This window comes from Platichthys flesus, chromosome 6 (assembly GCF_949316205.1).
Source record: "Platichthys flesus chromosome 6, fPlaFle2.1, whole genome shotgun sequence".
NCBI classification, from domain to species: Eukaryota; Metazoa; Chordata; class Actinopteri; order Pleuronectiformes; family Pleuronectidae; genus Platichthys; species Platichthys flesus.
In genome coordinates this window covers 15,718,717-15,739,603 of record NC_084950.1, presented here as the reverse complement: position 1 = coordinate 15,739,603, position 20,887 = coordinate 15,718,717, and the positions used below count along the sequence as shown (strand labels likewise).

Sequence of the window (20,887 nt, the reverse complement as noted above, 5' to 3'; positions counted from 1 at the left end):
CTTACAATTTCAATAGATTGACTTACATATTAGAGATCCATTCAAACTGAAACACATTGTAATATCTAAAATGACAACAGGACACATTTTGTCAACAGCACACAAGATTTCTTTATTCCTCATGGCTACATGTCCAGGAAATATGTTAATCAAATACCAAAACAGAGTTTAACATTAACTTTGATTTTTTTGCCAAGTTCACAGTGACATTTGTTTGCAGTGATATGTCTACTTGATTGTCCACATGCAGTCTATTTCAGCAGATGGCTAAACCAACACATGCTGCAATATCTATTGCATATTTCTCTAGAAGAGTGAGGTAGCACTGTTTCAGTGTTCACTTGTCAAAAGCTTGAGGTCATTAATGATACATTCTTTACGTTTATACAAATACAACACAGCAATATATTATGAGATGGAACAGAGACAAGTCCAGAGGACATTCCTGAGTCCAGAACACACTCCCACAAAACTTACAATCATGGGAAGTCAAATGAGGTAAATGTTTTATCACTTCTTTTCTAACACAGGCCTACATCTCGCTGCAGGAAACTTGTCCCCCAAAATTTGCCTTTGATTCAAAACTGATACATGTTTGCACTTTTTAAGGCCAGGCCAAATTATTAAATTAAAAAAAAATACATTACAAAAAAAAAAAAATTCAACCAACCATCAACCAATTTCTTTTAAATTGCATTTGATTCTTAAGTAAATACTACAGCTGACAACAAACTACACGCTTCCACTGAAATTAAACCAAATGTTTGCCAACAGTAAAATAAAAAACAAAAATGGCTTCAGTGAAAACCTTTGATAATCATTAAACCTATGGTTCTGAAATAGAGCTTTTTGGTCTTCACTAGCTGCACTTTGGCAACCACACCGATCTACTGAGGACTAAGGAAAGAGGGCAGCTACAGACCTGTTTGATGATTAGCCACAAACGTAGCTGACACCAAAAGAAAAAAACCTGTTGGAATCGGTTCTCATTGTGCACTTTTCTGCTCTAAAGACACTTCTAAACAAACCATGTAAAGCCCTTTACACATGAGTGTCAGTACATTTGAAAAAGAAGCTTCTGCCAGGCACTAAGGTAAACTGTGATTCAATTCTACATTACAGTCAATCTGGTCAAACACCAGTGTCCCATTGACGAGCACATTACGCCGTCAGAGTAATGGAAAAACTATGGTGGAATGTGTTGCGGCTGATTTCCCTAAGTTCACAGAGTTGTCTGACAAGAGAGGTACACTTGGTTGTTGTTTTGACAGATCTAAAAGCCAGTAAACCTTAATTTGGTCCCTTAGAGGAGGTGGATGATGAAGACGAGGGACTGTGTGAGGAGGAGAGGGCACTGAAACCACTGGTTCCTGCCAGAGTCACAGCCTGCGACGCCACGGCAGCAGCAGATTTCTGGGCAAACAGCTTTCCTACAATCAATTGATCAGAGGAAGGATTAGTATTCAAAACAATAGTGTTGAAAACATGCCGTGTGTGTGTTCAGCCTGTTTTATTTGCAGTCATTACGATATTCTATGTAAAGTTCAGTGTAGACTTTGACTTCCTTCTCTTTATATTAACTTCTTTATGTACAGAGGAATTCATAAAAATAATGAAAATGATAATGTTACGTAAATAAGAGAAACAAATAGGTACAAACAACAGAGACACAAGACAGTAAATAAAAACAAACAAAATATAAATATTGCCTTTAGGTAGAAAAAGGAGTAAACTGAGAAGAGTAAAGTACATTCTCAGTTAAACATGTGCTATGTTTTCACAATAAAAATGACTTACAGATGGTATGATATATGCATTAGTAAATTATACAATTAAAATGATTAATTCAGTAGAAATAAATCCCCTTAACATTTCCTCACTACTTTTGGAATTTATAAGGAAACAAAACTGTTTCCATTCAAAAAGGAAAGACGTCACATACCTGAGTAAATAGTTCCATTGACCTCCACAGACATACTGATACTGGCTGCTCCATTAGTGGAGATACTCAGAGACAAGTCCTGTTTGCTCTCTGTGGAAGAACAACAATAACTCAAATGAATTGACTCTTCATGTTTAATAATTAAAATGTGTCTGTAATGTTCGATGAACCCACCGTGTCCATTGTTCATCTTGAGGTTCATTGGGTTGAAGTGAGAGGCCATGGCCAGGAGGTTCTGTTGGAGCGCCTGCTGCATGAGGCGCTGTTGCTCCTCCGCCAGGCGCATCATCTTCTTCTCCGGAGCATCGGCTGCGGCAGCGGCAGCAGCTCCTCTCTCCAGCCGCTCTCTGAGGTGCTCCAATGTGGCCGCTTGTGCCAGCTGCTGCTGCTGCTGCCCCAGGGACAGAGCCATGGGCAGCCGGGTGGGTATAAGAGGGGTATGGCTCTCATCTGATTGGGGGGAAAAAGTGAAAATCGTTTAAAATTGATAGTATTTATATAATAAATCATTTTAAATCATACGATGATAAATGAAAAATTGAACTCTATTTGTATTGAAACATATCTCAATTTCATTCTCAATGTGTGGGGGAGATCTGAACTGTTAAACATAAACCCAGATAATTTAAGTAACATTGGTTTTCTTAGAGACAATAATAACTTTGATAATGTCATACCTGGGTTCCTCTTTAGGTTGGGACTAGCGGATGAGTTCAGGTTGTTGTGTAGGGTCGTGGGAGAGGAGAGGAGGGAGTGAGAAGCAGCGCTCGGGGAGGGAGAGTAGCGGTACAGGCTGTTGGTGTAGCTGGGACGTCGGCCTTCTCTGCGGTTACTGTCGATGGCGGCCTGCAGCTCACCGGGAGAACTCAGTCGCTTCTTCTCACACTCAAACGGGTACAGGTACTTCATATACCTGCAATGAAAGCATTTGAACATTTATTGGATCCTTGTAAAAATGATTTAGAAACATGCTGCACTTAATGATATGTGCCTGCATTAATTACAGGCATATTGGTTGGATTTATCCTAAAGTTTCATCCAGCATGTATTTTCAATCACATGCTGTTGTTATGCTCACATTGAATGATATCAATTCCAAACTAATTCAAAAGAATAGGAAACTCCTGGGGGTTTCATTTGAATTAATCAATGAATTTGTATAAACGGTTTATGGCTCTTGGTTAGTGTTTCCAACGTATCCATCAATTAAATAATAATAATGGATAATTACTGAGTCAAATTCATTTCTCTCTTGTAATCTATTAAAAAAATAATAATATTGAAGGTATAATAAAATGAATAAACCCATTAATTATTTTGTGTAAAGATACACCTGGTGCTGCTAGGCTCATAAAGGGTGCACCATGCTCTATAAAGCAAATAAGACGGCTTGATAATTAAATGTACTTAAGTTAATAAAGTCTGTCATTATTTTTCTATTATTGTCATTATTCTTTAGATGAAAACGTCAGGCTAAAGGTAATAAAGCAATTATTTTTTAAAAGATATATATAACTTTATAGAGCTCCTTTTGCTCCTCTGGTTTTCTGAAGATTTAACAAACGGCTTCAGTGTCATGAGGGTTTGTGTTAATAATCTGAGAGCCACTCACTGGGTGCGGAGGGTGAACGCAGCGCTGGTGATTGACGTGGGGAGGTTGAGACCCTTGGTGATTTCTCTCCAGATCTTCTTGTTGATAACCTCCACCAGGCCTCCCTTCTCGGTCACGAGCTTGTAAAGCCTGTACAGGTCCAGAATTTGCTTTGCCATAATGGGGATGCGGTTCACAGGAGTTCCTGAATAGACGGGAGGATACACACAATGAAAAAATGGCGATGCTTTTTTTATTTTCCACTTTTTGTCGAAGCACAGGGAAGAAGGGGTCAGTCTCATAAGTACCCGAGGTTAACGTTAAGCAATATGGCTTAGCATGTATAATCTATGTAGTCAGACTAGTCTAATGAAGCCTATTTCAGAGGGATGGGGGTTGGGATAATTCCACAACAGCAGCCTTGTTGCTGCATTGATTGCAGTGCAGGAGGCGGAGTTATTTCAGAGCCAGCCGTGTCTGCCAATCACCACGGTGACAGGCAACCTTTCAAATCCTGATTTGGAGAAAAGCCAATTAATGAAGTAGGCTAAAAAGCAGGAGCAGGGTTAAGATTACTTTGTGCTTAAGAGGAACACATGCCACTGACATGAGGAAAGAAACTTCGTTTTAGCTTTGCTGAGGTCACACGTAAACAATTTCCAGTTAAACAAAAGTCCTATGGATGCAGCAAACTTAGCAATACTAAACAACGTTATGAGTAAAGCTATCAAGAGAGTACATTGTTTGAGGGACGGCATATTTATATTTCTCTTATTATGCCTCAGTTAAATATGGTTTGTTTTGAAAATTTGACATTATTGCATTTTTATCAAATTCAGAGATCATTAAGATCATTGCCAGCGACTGCTTAGTGTTATTGTTGTGTATTTGATAATAAACTCTTGAAACTTGTAATGTATTATTATAAATGACGGTATAAATGAGGATTTTTTTTATTTGAAATAATTTCACCAGAAGTACCTAATAAATACACAGTATAAATTTCATACACATTACAGAGCAATCTCCAGTTTAAATCAAATCATAAGATATTGAAACAATTACAATTTTTGTAGTTTAGGCATTAACGTTGTGAAAATTCTTATTTCTAATCCTATTCAAGCTACTCAATTTTCTTGGATATTCAAAAACATGGGTTGAAAGTAATTCTAATTTTTTTTTTAAAGATGGTAATAATTTCAGGTATACTATGCTGGAATTACAACATGGGAAATTATATTTATAATGCATTTTGGGGTTTTCCCATAAATGTCACTTTAATCAAAAGAAAAATAATTAAATTAACCCTGAAGGCATCTTTATCCAGCTTGTCCAAATATGAGTAAACTTTGACAAGTGGTCAATGACGGTTGGTTTATATTGTCACATGCAGTTTAACTTGAACAGCAGAGAATACAAATCAACAAAATACAAGCTTCAGGGTCCACAAAGAAAAACTTAATAAACATGTATGAAATCATGAATTGGTCTTACCACGTTTCTGCATAAAGACAAAGAGGTCATCCAGAAACTCCTTCCGTTGTGGGTCATTATCCAGTTCATAAAGCTGAAAATTCATTAAATAACATCAGCAACAAGCGAACCAACTCTTCCTCTGATTATTTCAGGCTTTGTCTTATTTACAATCATCCGCTGAATCTACTCACTTTGGCAAAGTCCCTGGATGGTTCTCCTCTCAGTTTCCCTCCGTCATTCTCCTCAGCCCAGATAGCACTTCCTCTCTGTAAGAACACACCAGGGAAAAACATCAGTTGGCAGTTTGTCCCCCAGATTGTCTCGTGGCTGGTTGGTAATTTTCAAATGGCCTCAGACCAAAATGAATGTGCATTGAGTAATGTGCTGTACAGGATGGAACTTTATACACTGACCACCAGACATGCAATATAGAGACATGGGAGTATTAAAGAGTTTAATATATTCAAATAAAAACACTGGTATGTTGTATCCTCCAAAAAAAATTTGTTTAATTTTCCCCACAGAATCTGGAATTCCTGCATTCAGCACTCAAACCAAAGCGTAAAAAGGCGGGGCTCAGTAAAATGGAGATTAATGAACAGCATTCAGAGAATAGTGAAAGGCCCCATGCTCATTAGGTAGTTTAATGTGACATGTTATTCCTCCCTCAACCACCCCCCTTAAAATGACAGTTAAAGGTTAAAAATGTGAGTGGAGGGCAGTGTGTGTGCAACTGTGCGGAAAAACATGCTGAGGAGTTATTGTTCTGCAGAGCAAGAGCTGCACGATGATGCAAGTCTGAAAATCAAACATGATGGGTAGAAAACAGTCTGTCATTACAATTACACTAAGTTGTTGATGTGTTTTTCTAGTATCCCTCCTATGGGTGCTCCAAACTGACAAGACAATTTATTTATTTTACTACCAGTGAGGATCTAGTTGCAGCCCCGTGACATCTTTGTTTTCATTTTGGAAATCTATTACTGGTTTGTTTTCTGTGGGCATGTGAAGGACATTGCTTACATGTCGTTCAGCTCCTGCTCGTGTTTAATGTCAAAACAAAGCATATGTATTCTAGACAACAAATCATGTTTTAGTTTGTCAAAGGATCAAATGCTTCATATATCATGCTTTGTGGTTATTCAAAATAATAGACTGTTTTTGTCTTTACTTGCTGTCCCCTCACAATGACTTCACTTAATTGTTTTTATTTAAATGTACATTTTCTTCTTAAGGCTAATTCACTACGTGTTTGGCCCAGCAGAGTGATCCCATCTGGTGCTGTTAACTATAAACTTAGAGCTGTTAAATATACAGGGACCTATTAACTGTTAACTTCCAGTCCAGCTGTAACTCTCCTTGTGTTTATAGTATAAACACAATCTAACCAGCACATGCTGACACACAATCAACAGCTGCAGGACGGTGTAAAGTGGTTCCCAACCTTTGTCAGATGTGACCCTGCAAAGTCCTACCAGCATTTTGAGGGACAAAGTTTAAACTGGATTAAATTTAAAACTACAAGAGCATTGTAACCATTTATCCAATAGCTTGCGTTACCTATTTACACATACCTTTTATTTACTACTGTTTTTCTAATATCTTAACCTTAAGCAAAACAACAGTTTAAACTATTTGCAACATTTAATCAACGTATGACTCAATTTCAGCCAGCAACAAAACCATTAGGCTTCTTAACTTTGCTCTATTTCAACATTCAATTACTTTTAGCATTAACAACTATTTGTCCAATATGTTTAGCGAACTTTCTTACAATGTAGCTTCATAACTTTGATACGTTTCAACCATTTATCATTTACCTAATCATTTACTAAGTATTTGAATTGTTTATCCAAGGTATTTGGCTAACTATCGTTTCTATTTATATCTGCTCAAATAGGTTTAACTAATGACTTGAACGACCCAATCCTTTTATCTAAATGTCTAACCATCTTACTTCATAACTTTAATCTTTTATAACTATTAATCATTTACTTTTATCTAACAATTTCAAATATTTACCCAGTAGGCAAATATTTTAGCATTTATCCACTTGTAGCTCAGCATTTTAAAGACTTAATTACTTTAACCTTTAGCATTTAACCTTAACTGTCATATTTTCTTTTTGCTTTTCAGTTAAACCTGTCTGCTCAGTTGTTAACAACCTTAAAATACAAAACAAGTATAACAGCTTAACATTTTCCCAGCTATTTTTTTTTATTATTTGAAATACTCAAAAATAAGTCCATTTACCCCTGACTACTACAGAAGCTTGGGTATAAGTGTGGCCTATTCAGGCCCCGCTGTTCCACCAGACACATGTTTAACAACAGTCCCCTTCTCACAGCGGGAAACGCTGCACCGTAATTCTGCCTCACTTTGTATAAAAGGTGCAAACACGTAATCGGGGGACATTGCTGATCTGCCTTTATTGGCGACAGCAGAGGTATAGTCTCTAGTCGCAGGGCGGAATAAAGGGGTGAGGTAGCATGGAGGGGAAAACGCTGACACTGCTGTGTTACACATCGCACCTCTGACTCTATCTAAAATCACACATGGGGGCAGTAACATGCTGGCTTTGTTTGATTCAGTGTAAATAAACTACGAGAGGGCTAACAGCTTTTTTTCTGGGAAATGATTTTCTGCTCCTCTGTTTTTTAAGTGGACTGAACTGGTTGAACAGTATGTATCCACTTTACACACAAATCTCTTTCTGAGGTGGCAGAGCTGTTGACACATGTAATAGCGCCAACTCACGATTTGTAATAAAAGGACTCCCACAGCAGAGAGCCTATTGATGTGAGGGAAGATAAACATGGCAGTCTTTTCACCATCAAATGGAAATAAAACCCTTCCCCCCTTATTGATGAGCAAGTGAGACCTACTGTGGATCTATTAACAAAGAGCTTTCAGTTAATTGCTCACAGAGCTTTCACACATCCAACCCTGGGAATCCTGATAGTATTCAGTATGTAGGTCAGGAAAAGGTTTCTTTTGTTTCGTTAAAAAAGGCCTTTTTTATTATTATAAGGCTTAAGGTGATATTATGTATTTACATGACTAATTATCAAGATAATGTGCGTTTCCACATAAAAGCAGATCTGTAAAATGTGTCAGTTTAACTAGACAAGATTAATGAAAAAGAATTCACACTGTGTTGGAAATGCCGATTTATATGCTTGATGCATTAACAGTAACTGGAAACTTCCTCCTTTAATGAGCTTCATTAAACTTGTGTGACTGTTCCAGCAGAGCGACAGTGAAAACGTATCCCTCCCCAAATTTCAATGCAACAGCAGGGGGACCAAATGTTTAATCCAAATCAAATTATTGAGCCTTTAGTCACCCGAACAAGTCAAGATCATTTATCTGGCCCCTCGCTGAGCCGGGGGCTTAGTCGGCCAGTGGACATTGGGCCCTTTGTCCCCGCCCATGCTACATTTAAGGGCTTTTACAGTCAGACCGCACACAAGGAGTGAACAATGGCTGTCCAGCTTGTACAGCAGGACCATGACTAACTACAGAGGTCTGATTGGCAAGTCTAAAAGAGAAAATAAAAAAAAGGACGGAAACGAGAGAGACAAGTAAAGTCACATAAATCTAAACCAGGCACTCATTAACTTGCAAAGAATGACGCGTAAGACTAGTTGTAATAAAGTGGACTTATTTCCATGGATTTTAACATAACAAGTTTGTGGTAAAACACAAAGGGAATCCAGCTTTAAAATTCAATCTTAAAAATACAAATATTTGTTTTCTTTTATCTGCTAAAAGCCCATAGATTTGACTATGGCTTGTTAGGCTCAATGTTCCCTGGTTAGTGATGATAAACAGGTCCTGGCTACTTTTACATCCAACTGTTATGTAATGGTTAACAGGATTGAGAGAAATTCCTAAAAGATAATCTGACTACATATGAAGGTGCTCGTTAATCTATTCTTTATATATCACCTGCTATTTTTTCACATGATGGATAAGAGTTAATGAAACATTTGACATGTTGATGCAGATTTGTAAAAACAGGCCTAAACACAGAGGTACTAAATTTAGGCCTTAAATCCTCACATCTCATCGTTGTGTTCCCTCATGGCTCTGTGTGCTGCACTGAAGGCAAAGGAAACACATTCTCAATGCAGTTGTATATAATGTATTGATTACTTGCGGCTAAATTAACTTGCCATTTAGTGTTGCCAAGCAACGGCTAAATTATGCAAAGCTATCCTCTGAGCTACGTCAGCTGTGAATTTTCTGGCCTTGTTGAGGTTTTAAATGCCTATTGACCAGCATCTGTGACCACGGCTCTTAAATATATAAAAAATGACCCGTAGTTTCACACAATGTTTAAAGCCAACAATCAGATAATAGAGGGAGAAAAGAAACAACAAACATTGGCCTAAAATATCTCTAAATAACAAACAACTTACAACAAACACTCTTGGTAACAGAAAGCAGAAGCTCATTCTGCTCCACTGAAACTACTGTAAGTAAACTTTATGGGCAGTTGCCTGCTGGTATGCTGTGAGGCACTGACGCAGCCGACCCTCTGCCCACAGGCCTCATTAATCATAATGCATTGTATTGAAGTGGGGCCTTTTCAAGGGAAACACACACAGGAACCAATCAGATCAGCCCCCATAAAAGGAGAAAAGGAATCCACGAGGAGACCCTCCGTTTCCTGTAAGTAGTTAAACATCTGCTGGAAAACATGCTCGTAAATACTGGCTCCAGGATCTCATGTTTAATGCAGGTTATTTTTACATGTTTAAAGGAGACGTGGCCGATATTACGAGGGGGGGGGGGGGGGATCCTCCACCAAACCCAGAAATTCCTTGCACCACAGTTAACCCCCAAAGCAAACCATGACCATAAAAACCGGCTTGAGGCCATTTCATTAATCCTCTGCTCCGTCTCTGTCCGTCCTGAGCCAGCTTCTCTGAACAGATAACATTGGACCAGAGCCAAGACCAATTAGCTCTGGCTGAGGCGAGAACGCGTTTTTGAAAGTGTGAGACATGAGTTGGAGTATGGCAGAAGCAGAGACCTCTGGCCGGCCGGTAATTGGCCTCAACACTATCAAGCTTGGGCACATTGCCAAGGGGGTACCCTGGCTTTCTCACTTCTGAGAAAACAGCCGGTAGAGTGGTCAGCCTGACTCAGCAGGAAGATGGCAACAATTAATAAGATGAGCGTGGCCTACACAAACTGAAGATTGGAGTCACATATGTACATCTTCAAACTGGAAAACTTTGAATGAGGCTGTGGCTGCTTAAAAATTGAAATATAGTGTGTATAGTTTACTCCTATGAGGCAATGGATTGGATGAACCTGTGATTTATGAAAGGACATCACAATATACTCTTTGATTTTGGTAGCTTACTTGTTTCATTGGCTCGTCGTAGCCCCAGTCAGTGAAGCCATTGGGCGAAGTGAAGGCGTGTGGACCTGCAGGAGACTGCAGCTCCTTCTCCTCACGCTCTTGTTTGATTACTGGAGGTGAAGATTCGGACATCTGCTTCACAGCAGCGGATTGAGATGTGGAATAAGAAGAGAAGGGGAATCCGGGAACCTGCTGTAGTCTGGGCTTCTTCGCCTGTCCAGGAGGCCCATTCTCCTCATCCTCTTCATCTTGCTCCTCATCATCATCATTCCCAGCCATCTCCTGCTCCTCCTCATCCGTGTCTTCATCTTCCTCATCTCGATGCATTCTGCTGAGGTGGCTGTGCAAAGCTGCTTGCTGAGCATCTTGGTAAGTCTGTGCGTCCGTTTTGCTGAACAACACAGAGGCTCTGGCCGCTGAGGCGTGCTGAGCGAAGAGCATCTGAGCTTGAAGATGCTTCTCTTGCAGGTTCATCTCCCGTTTGGCTTCTTGCTGCCTCTGCAGATGTTCCATCACTGCCTCCAGCTTCACCCCAGCAGGACTGGACTGAGGAAACCCAGCTGAACTGCCCTCCTCGGATAAGCTTGACTATGGACAATAAAATGAACAAAAATCACCATGGGAGAAATTTGATTGAGAAAATGTTGTTCACGGCTTGTTAAAGTGTTTTTTTGTTTGTTTTTTTGCTTCGGTGCAGGAAAAGATCCACAGTTACTGGATACTGCAAACTGCATTCAACAAGAACAAAAAGGCCAAAGCAGGAACTAAACTTCTACCAAACCTTCATTTAAAATGTAAGTTTAGTCTGGTTGTTTTGAATACATATATGTATATATTTAAGTTAAAGTGAAACTTTTCGAAAGAGAGGCAGTGTTTTCCTCAGAAAGCACATTAATGGGGGATTAAATGAAAACAAAGCTTGAAGCCTTTAGACAATCATCAACAGAAAATGTATTGATTTAGTCGAGCAGAAATCGGGATACAAATGTTTCTCATTAAGATTCCATGAGGCCTCGTTTTAGGGAAATCTACTTAAATATAAATAAGACTAAAAAGGGGAAACAAAAGAAAAAGCCTCCTGTTATAAATCGACTCGTCGATTATTTTATTTTTTTTGAATGGTAATAAACTTAATCCAAAGTACAGATAAATGCGAATATTAAGCCACAAGTAAAAGCGATATTACCCTAAACAAAAACTGCAGAGCAAACTCCACCGTGAAAGTAACCCTGCTCTGGATGATGACTACATTAATCGCCATTTGCTTTGTTACTGTAACAAACACGAGCGGGAGCGTTTACCCAGCAGCCATCGACACTCACCATTTGCGCCTTGGAGTAATCCATCATCGCCAACAGGTCTGATCTAGTGTTTCCTTCTGTCGTCCAGCGCAAACAAATCGCATCTCATGACCAGCTTCCTTCTCGTAACTCGACAGATAAAAAGCAGATAGTTGCGCTGAGCTGTGATTTAAACGCCCCTGTGCTGTGGACGTGGAGGCCCGTGTGCTGGGAGCTGGGGCTGGAGGAGGGGTGATACTGCTGTGCGCCGCTTCACCTCCCTGGTCACTGTGCATGGAAACTCAAACATCTCTGATTGTCTCTGACGGAGTGCCATACACCCCCCAACATGCATGAATGAAAGGCCCGCCCCGTGCGTAAAAGCGCAGGAGGGTTTTTCTTCGCCTACATATCTGCGGGGCTGATCCGCCCACTCCTCAAAGAAATCCCACCCTAAAAGAGCTGTAAACCACTGCTCTTATTACCCTGTTCGTGTGTGTGGGGGTGTGTGCGTGTGCGTGTGCGGGTGTTGTTGAGGTAACACGACCTCTGCTAAAAATACAACAACTCTTTTTTTTTTTTTTTGCCTGGAGCTGCTTCTCTTCATTCACTCTGCAAACAGATCTGACCTCCATGTCCACAGGCTGCTACCCTTTGCTTTTCACAACCCACACATGTGCACGGAAATTCCTTCTGGCTGTAAAGTCCACTTTTCAAATGTTAAATGCTAGCGAAGTAGCCAGTCAAGAACTTTAACGGATAAAAAATAAGAGTCTACATTTTGCGAAGGCATTATTATAATCGGAAACTGTGCGATTAACGAATAAATTAGAGATTGAAGTGATCAGAAATGAAAGTTCACACTTGTCCAAACAATATGTAAATGTTAAACGGCCTCTTCATATGATTTAGGTCATATGTTTTATTTGTTCTAATATTGTCAGTTAATTCCAAAGAGGAACCATATAAACTCAAGGTATCAGCATATAAATGGGTCCGCCACTTTCCAGGTGCCACGTCACAGTTATATTATAAGTTTAATAAGACTGAGAATATCGGTATATTTCTAATTTATTGGTTGGCTAATATACCAACTTCCTGGCAAAATCCTGGTACCTTAAGGAATATGCGCTTCTATTCTGAGCTGTAAACGTAACAGAGCTTAGTGGGAGTCTGTAATTATCCTTCCTTCCACCCTCTATTTAAGGCTCAAGTATGTTGACTTGATCTGATATATATATATATCTATCAGATATAAATAAAGGAGCTTCAGACAACAAACATGACACCCAGTAGAATACAAACCACCACAGAGGCCCAATGGTCCCCTTCATTTTAATCAATTCAAGATCCATGAAATATTCCCACCAGCGGAAATGTTGAGGAGTTCTCCGTTGACCAACATCGCATCCTTCCACCAAGTTTCATGGGACTCCATCAACAGACTGAGGTGGAAAGATAACATCCTGGGCGGAGCCACTTAGAGAGGAAGTACAATTCATTCTCACAGTCTGGGAGAAAAAAGGATCAGTCACGGCTTTTAAAGGGGCCATTGCAAGGATATAAAGCCTAGACTGTGCTTGACTTTAAACTTCAACTTTCGAACAAGGAATAATAAAATGCTTTTCAGAACATTCTTGTTGGTATTTGGGTCGCAAAAATAATATTGAATTAAAAAATGTTTTTCTTTTCTTAGCATTACAGAGTGGTGACTTTTTTAAATAAACAAGTAAAGAGAGAATTAACTTACACAGTAATAGTGAATATATAAGGAATATCTTAAACATATGTGGTATGTGTATATATCAATTATTGATGGAAATAGTTTGAATCCTCATTGTGTGGAATTGGTTATACGGAGTGCAATCATCTCTCAACAGAAAACACTAGAACCTTTTAAAGCTCCATAAATAATGTAACAAGGGTCATCAGCACTCTAGTCACCTCCAGTCCATTTAAAGACATAGTGCTAAGCTACTCCCAATTAAACATGAACTGTAAGAATTGCTTGTCGTTGAAAATAGTTTTAGAAATCAATTTTACAAATAGGTTATTTCTGCAATAGTCCAGTTGTGCTGATAATGACATAACGCCAATTTCCATTTGAACAAGTTTATTTGATCAGCATGTAAATGTCTCCCTGAAATGAAAACAGCTTCCATCTAAACCAAATACAGTAGAATGATGTTTACATTCATGTGAAAACGCTGCTCCCTGGAGGCAAAATGGGACCCTCGAGTGACGAGACCCACTCCGACAACATGCAGTGTAAAGTGACGCTCTGCTCCCAATTAAAGCAACATGTAAACAAGCGATGCTCACCATGTCCTAGTACTATTTCAGATTTTTCAGAAATACTTATAACACTCAATAAAGATACAATTTCCTTTATTAGGTTCATCAATATTTTACAAGCAAAAGAACTTAATAAAGGCCAAATTAAATATCACACGTATTATATGAGGCAAACATTAAAGTACAAGGGTTCCGTCCTCCGGACCTCCACCGTCTGATATCTGAAAAAAATAAAACAAACAAATATTTATGTTAAATGCAACCTTACATAGAAGATGGAGAGAGAGAAAAATAAATTCAGAGAACTTAATACCTAGTTAAGTTTGTCAATGCCGAGCTCTTCAGGTGTGGAGACACCAAGCTCCTCTAATGTTGGCTTCAGCTCTTGGATCAGGTATGGGTAGATCTCTTTATGAGGTCCGGCTTTGTGCTGAAGAAATAAATCAATGGTAAATCATATTAACCATTAACTGAAATGACTGCAAAGTTGTTGGTCGGGCAAGTTTCCTGTAATTATTTATCAGCTCTGAAGCTTTCCACTTACCTTCACAGCTTCCAAAATACGGACAGCGCTGGCCATGTCGTCTAACCTCCGACAGGCTCTCAGTGCTGCCTCAAGAATCTTTGGCTCAGGTACCAGGTCATAACCGATCAATGTGTTCATACCTGAGGGGGGAAATCACACTATTGAATTGGAGAATAGAGGTAGGAGTCACATTTACATATTGGAACACTGTATGAAAGTCTGACATAAAGTAATTTATTTTTGTGTAACTGTCCTTTTTTTCCTATCATATTTTAACTTTTATTTGTTAAGCACTTTGCTACATAAAAAGCTTTTTGTTATTAATAATAATAAAAGGCTTCATCATTCTAATGTGAAAAAATGAGGTTTGATCAATAATAAGCAATGATCAATAATAAGCAATTTCCACAATAAAGTTTTTTTCCTGTGTTGTTCAAGCCAGGGCATCCTGACTGGGATATATTCAAAGCTCAGTGGAAAGTTTGTTATTTGTCAAGGTCGACTGAGGAGACAGGTCAGGTGACACGTACACTATTGTGCCAGTGTGCACAGGGAAACTTTCCTTAAAAGTATGAGCCCCTCAGATAATTAGGGGTCATCCTAACAACTGCTTTAGCTGTAATATCATGGAAGAAGACCAATGAGATCATCATGTGCGCCACTGTTGACCAATCAGTGATACTACATCCCAAGTCTCAAAGAAGTGATGATTGATTCTGTCGACCCTTCACATGCCAGATTTGTACTTTATTATTTCTGCTTTATGACAAATATAAAATTTAGTGTTTTAGTTTCCTGACCTACTAGAAGTGAATGTTTGATATCATTTGAGTTTGAGTACAGATACAAAAACATGCAACTTGGTATCTGTTCTCAAACTTAGGAAATGTCAGTAATCAATTAACGCCCGTTTGAAAGGTCTAAATACAACAGTTTGACTCACAATAAGTACTGTTGTATTCTAATAACTTAGCTTGTAACACATCCTTTTTTTTGCAATGAACCTATTCAAATCATTCTTAATTAATAATCAATAATCATTCAGGGCTTGCATCTTTAGATGGTCAGGGTCACTACAGCTGCATTAACGTACCCTTTCTCAGCTCCCATGCATCGATGTCTGGCTTGCTGAAATAGGTGACCCAGCGGGCATCAAACTCCTCATCTGTCTCCTGCTTCCCATGTGAGTAACACCTCGACGCCAAGGGAGCTGCAGAATGAAACAATAAAAGCTACAGTTAATGACAGCACTAAAATAAAGCTGCGCCCTCTGGTTTCAGGTGGTGCAGGAGGGCAAACTGTGCCTTGAAGGGTGTCTACAGTGAGCGAGGAGGTAAAGGACAAATGCTGTGTGGAAGCTAATGTGGCTGTCCTGATATGACCGTACGTGCCAGGCTGAAAACACACTGAAGAAACACTCTCTGTACTATCATATATCTGATCATTCTAAGCAATGTGGGAATCGATTACTAAGTCAACATTGATTGTAAATAAACAATATGTGTATATATATATATTTATGTGCCTCATTCAACTTCTTCAATTCCTAAAGCTTTAGTAGCATCACTGCAGTCGAATCTATAATAATAATATGAATATGTTTCCTGTTTGTTACTGTCTACCGCAAAGCACAGGTTGATATCGATAATATATCAGAGACTAACTAGTCGACTGAACACGGCCACTCTTACTTAACCTTACTAACCTGGCTAGCATGTTAGCAACTAGCATCGGAAAGCACAACTACAGGGCCCGAGTGGGAGCTCTCTAAACGGGTCATTGCAAGGACATGGAGCCAGCCGAGCTCCAGCCCGGGCAGATTTCAGATCAGCCAACAGCCAAACTGTGTGTATGGTGTCTTGTGACACCACAACACACGTGAAGTGACACAACCATTAAAACAGTGATGATGAGGTTCATAGTTTTAGCTGACCGGTACACCGGGTTGAGTTAGCACTAGCATGCTAGCCACGTTTGAATTTCCGCTAGAGCTTCCTAGAAATATCGAGCAGGCTGTTGAATAACGAAACAACATTAGTACGTGGTGAAAACGCTGAGACGGTACCTTGGCATCCGGGCCCCGCACGGGCTAAACTCCGGACACCGGAGACAGAGAGTCGGACGGCAGCTCTGAACATGTTGCGGCTCTGCCAGCTAAACAAATCAGTGAGGGTTGGCAGGAGGAAGCTAACGCCAGCTAGATTGGCCCGGCACGTACGCTCTCCCCTGCTGCGCATGCGCCAACACAGCCCCGTTGATATTTTCTCCTGTACTTTTGACCCCCAGCTTCCTACTTTGACATTTTTCAGAGGTTATTGGCAATAAAACGTGAATACTTTATTCATGAATTGATTTAATATTAATGCGGAAAACTGATTTCTTTAGAGGATATAACAGTATGGTGAATATCCCTTGCATGTTTGATGTGAAGTAGCCAACCACCAGCAGATATCTAAGACGAATCATCAGTTGTTTACCTCAGTGTCAGTATGTGTTTCTGCCTTTAAATCACATGACATCCTCTGATGAGGCAGTCCCACCAGGGGCTGATCAGACCTGGGTGTGTGCCCCTGAGATATTGGGGCCCAGTTTGGTTCTCATCCCCTGATCCAGAGCCACTGCAGTTTGACTGGAGTTTCACTTCAGTCAGACAACTCGCGTTCAAACGTTTATTGCAGCAGTAGAACAGGTTTAGTGTTTGGCGTCTACACTCCAACTAAGTCACTCCCCCATATGATTACACAGGAATGATGGGAGTGACGAGACAATACTTGTAACCGCCCCCCGTCGGAGCCTACAGGTGGATGCTGGGGGGGGGGGGGGGTACTGCAGCAGCGATACTGCAGCAGCAGTGCAAGCAAATGGGATGACAGGGAATTTCTCTCTGCTTAAATAGACCACCTGATAAGGTGTGTGTGTGTGTATAATAGATGGTTGTGGAAAGTGAGGTATGTCACATGATGTATGTCACATGATGTTTGTCACAGATTGGAGCAGCGCAGCGCTAGTTGACTGCCTGATCCAGTTCGCAGGCGGCGCTCCATTTATGGTCTGGCGCAGGGCTTGTCCACGGATACATAGATCTTTGAGCAACATGATGGTGGATGTTGCAATAAAACACCTGCAGCCAACCTCCACTGGGGGGGGCTATTGCTTTCAGGCCACGTTGCTCTGCCTCAGATGTCATCGCCGCGCGCTGCAGCCTCTTCCTCTCATTCGCTTTATCAGAATCAGAATCAGAATCAGTTTTATTGGCCAAGTAAGTTTTCACAAACAGGGAATTTGACTCGGTAAAGTGGCTCTCAGGTGCTCAACAGTATCCTAAAAAGATCAAATCAGTGTTTGGTGTGACCAAGTCAAAATAACAACAGTTCTGTCAGGTACATTTGTACAACAGTTTTCAACATAATTAGCAAAGTTTGTCTTTTTCTTTTTTTAAACTTTTTTTTAACTGTATTACATTATTTCTAATGATTGCCAGACACTCAACACATTCATATAATGATATGAATCTCAACAGCACCACAAACTGCAATTGCCAAAACAAACACGTAGTCAATTCAACAGCTAAATATGAGGTGTCCCCTATGGATAATGGGTCATATGTTCATCTCACAGACAAGTCAGTTCATAGGATGTATTTATATATGTCTGTATTTATAGACAGCATTGTGCTTTGGGGGACCATAAAAACTCCAAGCACAACTTATCTGCTAGAAATCATAACATAAAAACAACTTTCCTCACCTTTGACTCCATTAAACACAGTAGTCGCTGAAGCAATATCAGATTCTTTATAAAGGTTTGAAGAATATAAACTACAGTGTGTCAGTTATCAGCCTTGTGGTGTGGAATGCTAATTTCCCACTGTGCTGCGTGTCAGTGTAACTGACAGAGGACTAATAATAATAATAATAACATAAGTGACCTTGATCCAAAATCAACTGACCACTGACAGTTTTAGGTGCAAGGGCATTCAAACCATATATTTGTTTTGAACTTCATTTGTTCTGAAAGGTATTTGTTCCAATAAAAGATCCATCTATACTTACCAACACATAACTTAAGCTGGGATGCATTTCCACAACTAATTTATTTATTTCAGTGATGACAAATTCATCAGTCAAGATTTAACCAAAACATTCTTGTCTTATCATTCATTATTATGTTCATGAATTCCCTTTAAAAGTAGAAAATATGATAAAGATGTTTATTTTTACAGCTTTCACTTACTGCGTGTACTATTATGGTGCTCTGATGGCATCAGATTATGACCATACACTCATTGCTGCTAATTATAATTACAAAGTTGGTGTCGAACAGAATTTAAATCTCAACATGCATATACAAATCACTGTGGATTATTTTCAGTTACATATCCATTCTCAGAACTCTTATACAATTACAGTGTGTGTCTGTGTGTGTATGTATATAAAAAAAAAAGACAATGGATAAAGAAAAGTAGAAAAAGTAAAACAACGTTAATGTAATATCAGTCAACAATATATAATTATATAGATGTAGTTCTCCATTACAAATAAGTAAGAGAAATGTAGTCAAAATTCTTTATCTTGAAATGTATTGTTTTCTAATTGTCATTTTAACTATACACTATAATTATAATATAATTAATCCACAAAAAACTTTACAATATGCAAGCTTAAATGCAGAATTATAACTTATTTGTAGGCTAATTGTGATCCACTGCAACTCCTATACAATTATATGGGATAAAGTTTAAATGTTCAAAGTTAAGTATCAGCACTCTACAACATTTTATTATATTTGTATGGTTCTTGATAAAAATAAGGGCAAAAATGTCAGTCGGTCTCTCAAAAACTCACAACTGTGCAGAACGTTACTTCTTTATAACACTTTTCTCTCAAATGAAAGAAATTTCTTTATCTGAAAAAAATAGTTGTGCTTATCATTTTATAATACTTATATAATGAACCTCCATACAAACATTAAAAATGATGCTTATCTATTTATTGTTTGTACATGAACATTGAATAGCAGACTGATATTTAAATTCAGTTATTTCATATTCTCTTTAAAATTTGATGAGGCTGACAGGCATGATAAAATAACCAAGTCTTACGAATTTCCAATCCGCAGTGAGACCTGGTTTCTTCAGGGAGACCACATGCTCCAGTCGTCCTGACACAGTCTCTTTGCTCTGTCCTCTGAGGACGGACTTTGAGCTGGCCTGAGCAGAGCCCCGCGTCTCTCTGTGTCCTCTGCAGGAACACCCAGGGACTGTGGAGGTTGGTATCCAGGCTCCTGGGGATCCAGAGGGTCTTTAGAGAGCAGGATACAGATGGCAGGGACCGTCCTCTGTGTGCTTGTCCCTGCAGCTGCCTGCTGTGGATCCTCCCAGACCTCATTCACTGTCTTGTAGTAGATTTTGGACACCTGGTGCAGCCCTCCCACTTTACGTTTCAGGATCTCCACGCAGGTGATAGTCTTGGTGACTCCCCTACCTGAGCCAGTGAAGACCACCTGCCTCAGAGATGTCCCGTTGCTGTCTCTCCCCTCCCCGTGCATGCGAGCTGTCACAAACCGCAGTAAATTGCGGATCTTGCTTCCCTCCTTCACTCTCATGTGCAGAATGTCATCTGCCAGGCCAGGGATGGGATAAACACTGCTGTCCTCTGTGCGGCTGATTCTCCTCAAGTTGCTTTGGCCAAGTTTTGAAGACACAGAGGAGGACGGGACACAGGGGCTGAGTGAGGCACCCTGTGGCTCCATTGCAGTGCTGCATGCAGCATTTGAACTCTTCATCTGACCAGTGGGTTCAGAAGGAAGCCCCAGAAGAGGATGCCGAGGAGAGGATGATGTCTGAGGATGATGTCTCTGAGCCTGCAGCCTTGGTTATATCCATACATACCTCCAGATCTGAAGATTGGCCTCTTGTTCATTTGTGCAAGAAACTAAAAACCCTGAGCAGCTTCGAAATTCAAACTTGTGACACGTCGTGATCTTCTGTCTACACTGCGTTTCCATTTTGTCTCCACAGTACTTAGATGACAGGCAGCAGAATGAACAGAGCATTTCTTCCTCTAATCCCATTGACGTGAAGGAAAAGATGCCCTTGCTCTATTCAGCTCTGAGGACAGCTGATGCCAACAAACACATATGAGGCTCCGAGCGAGACATGTAGAGTGGGACATAGTGCTCTTAAAGGCACATGCAACATTTAACAATGTCTGTCACATTCTGGGCTGTTGGTTTTTGGAGGGGGGGGGGGCTTTGTTAAACAGTCGAGGACTCAGAATTTGTATTTGTCTGTATGGTTGCTTCAATCATACAGATGAATAAACATGAGTTAATGAGATTTAACAAGGCATGAAACAATTCTTTGTTTCAAACGATTGGGTCGTGACTGTCACGTTTTGTT

At 39.8% G+C, this 20,887-nt stretch overlaps 3 protein-coding genes across 4 annotated transcripts; all 3 read right to left on the bottom strand.

Moving 5' to 3' along the window:
- Nucleotides 1-86: 86 nt before the first annotated feature.
- LOC133955571 (AT-rich interactive domain-containing protein 3A-like) lies at nucleotides 87-13,089 on the bottom strand. Of its 2 annotated transcripts, none has more exons than XM_062390473.1 (9): nucleotides 13,035-13,089; nucleotides 10,387-10,974; nucleotides 5,201-5,275; nucleotides 5,028-5,100; nucleotides 3,555-3,738; nucleotides 2,620-2,855; nucleotides 2,117-2,392; nucleotides 1,943-2,032; nucleotides 87-1,430 (listed from the first exon to the last, which is right to left on the bottom strand). In XM_062390473.1, exons 1-9 carry the CDS (start codon nucleotides 13,074-13,076, stop codon nucleotides 1,291-1,293), a joined length of 1,704 nt encoding a protein of 567 aa, XP_062246457.1. In that variant the 5' UTR covers nucleotides 13,077-13,089; the 3' UTR covers nucleotides 87-1,290. The 2 variants fall into 2 exon arrangements, with proteins under 2 accessions (XP_062246457.1, XP_062246459.1); XM_062390475.1 differs by lacking the exon at nucleotides 13,035-13,089 and adding an exon at nucleotides 11,709-12,081.
- Nucleotides 13,090-13,762: 673 nt separating this feature from the next.
- Nucleotides 13,763-16,713, bottom strand: LOC133955599 (cytochrome c oxidase subunit 5A, mitochondrial). The gene is made up of 5 exons (XM_062390513.1): nucleotides 16,553-16,713; nucleotides 15,581-15,697; nucleotides 14,506-14,627; nucleotides 14,275-14,391; nucleotides 13,763-14,182 (listed from the first exon to the last, which is right to left on the bottom strand). Exons 1-4 carry the CDS (start codon nucleotides 16,623-16,625, stop codon nucleotides 14,275-14,277), a joined length of 429 nt encoding a protein of 142 aa, XP_062246497.1. The 5' UTR covers nucleotides 16,626-16,713; the 3' UTR covers nucleotides 13,763-14,182.
- A 2,526-nt stretch (nucleotides 16,714-19,239) lies between these two features.
- Nucleotides 19,240-20,887, bottom strand: LOC133955598 (ribonuclease P protein subunit p25-like protein). Its single transcript, XM_062390512.1, has one exon. It carries the CDS (start codon nucleotides 20,269-20,271, stop codon nucleotides 19,621-19,623), a length of 651 nt encoding a protein of 216 aa, XP_062246496.1. The 5' UTR covers nucleotides 20,272-20,887; the 3' UTR covers nucleotides 19,240-19,620.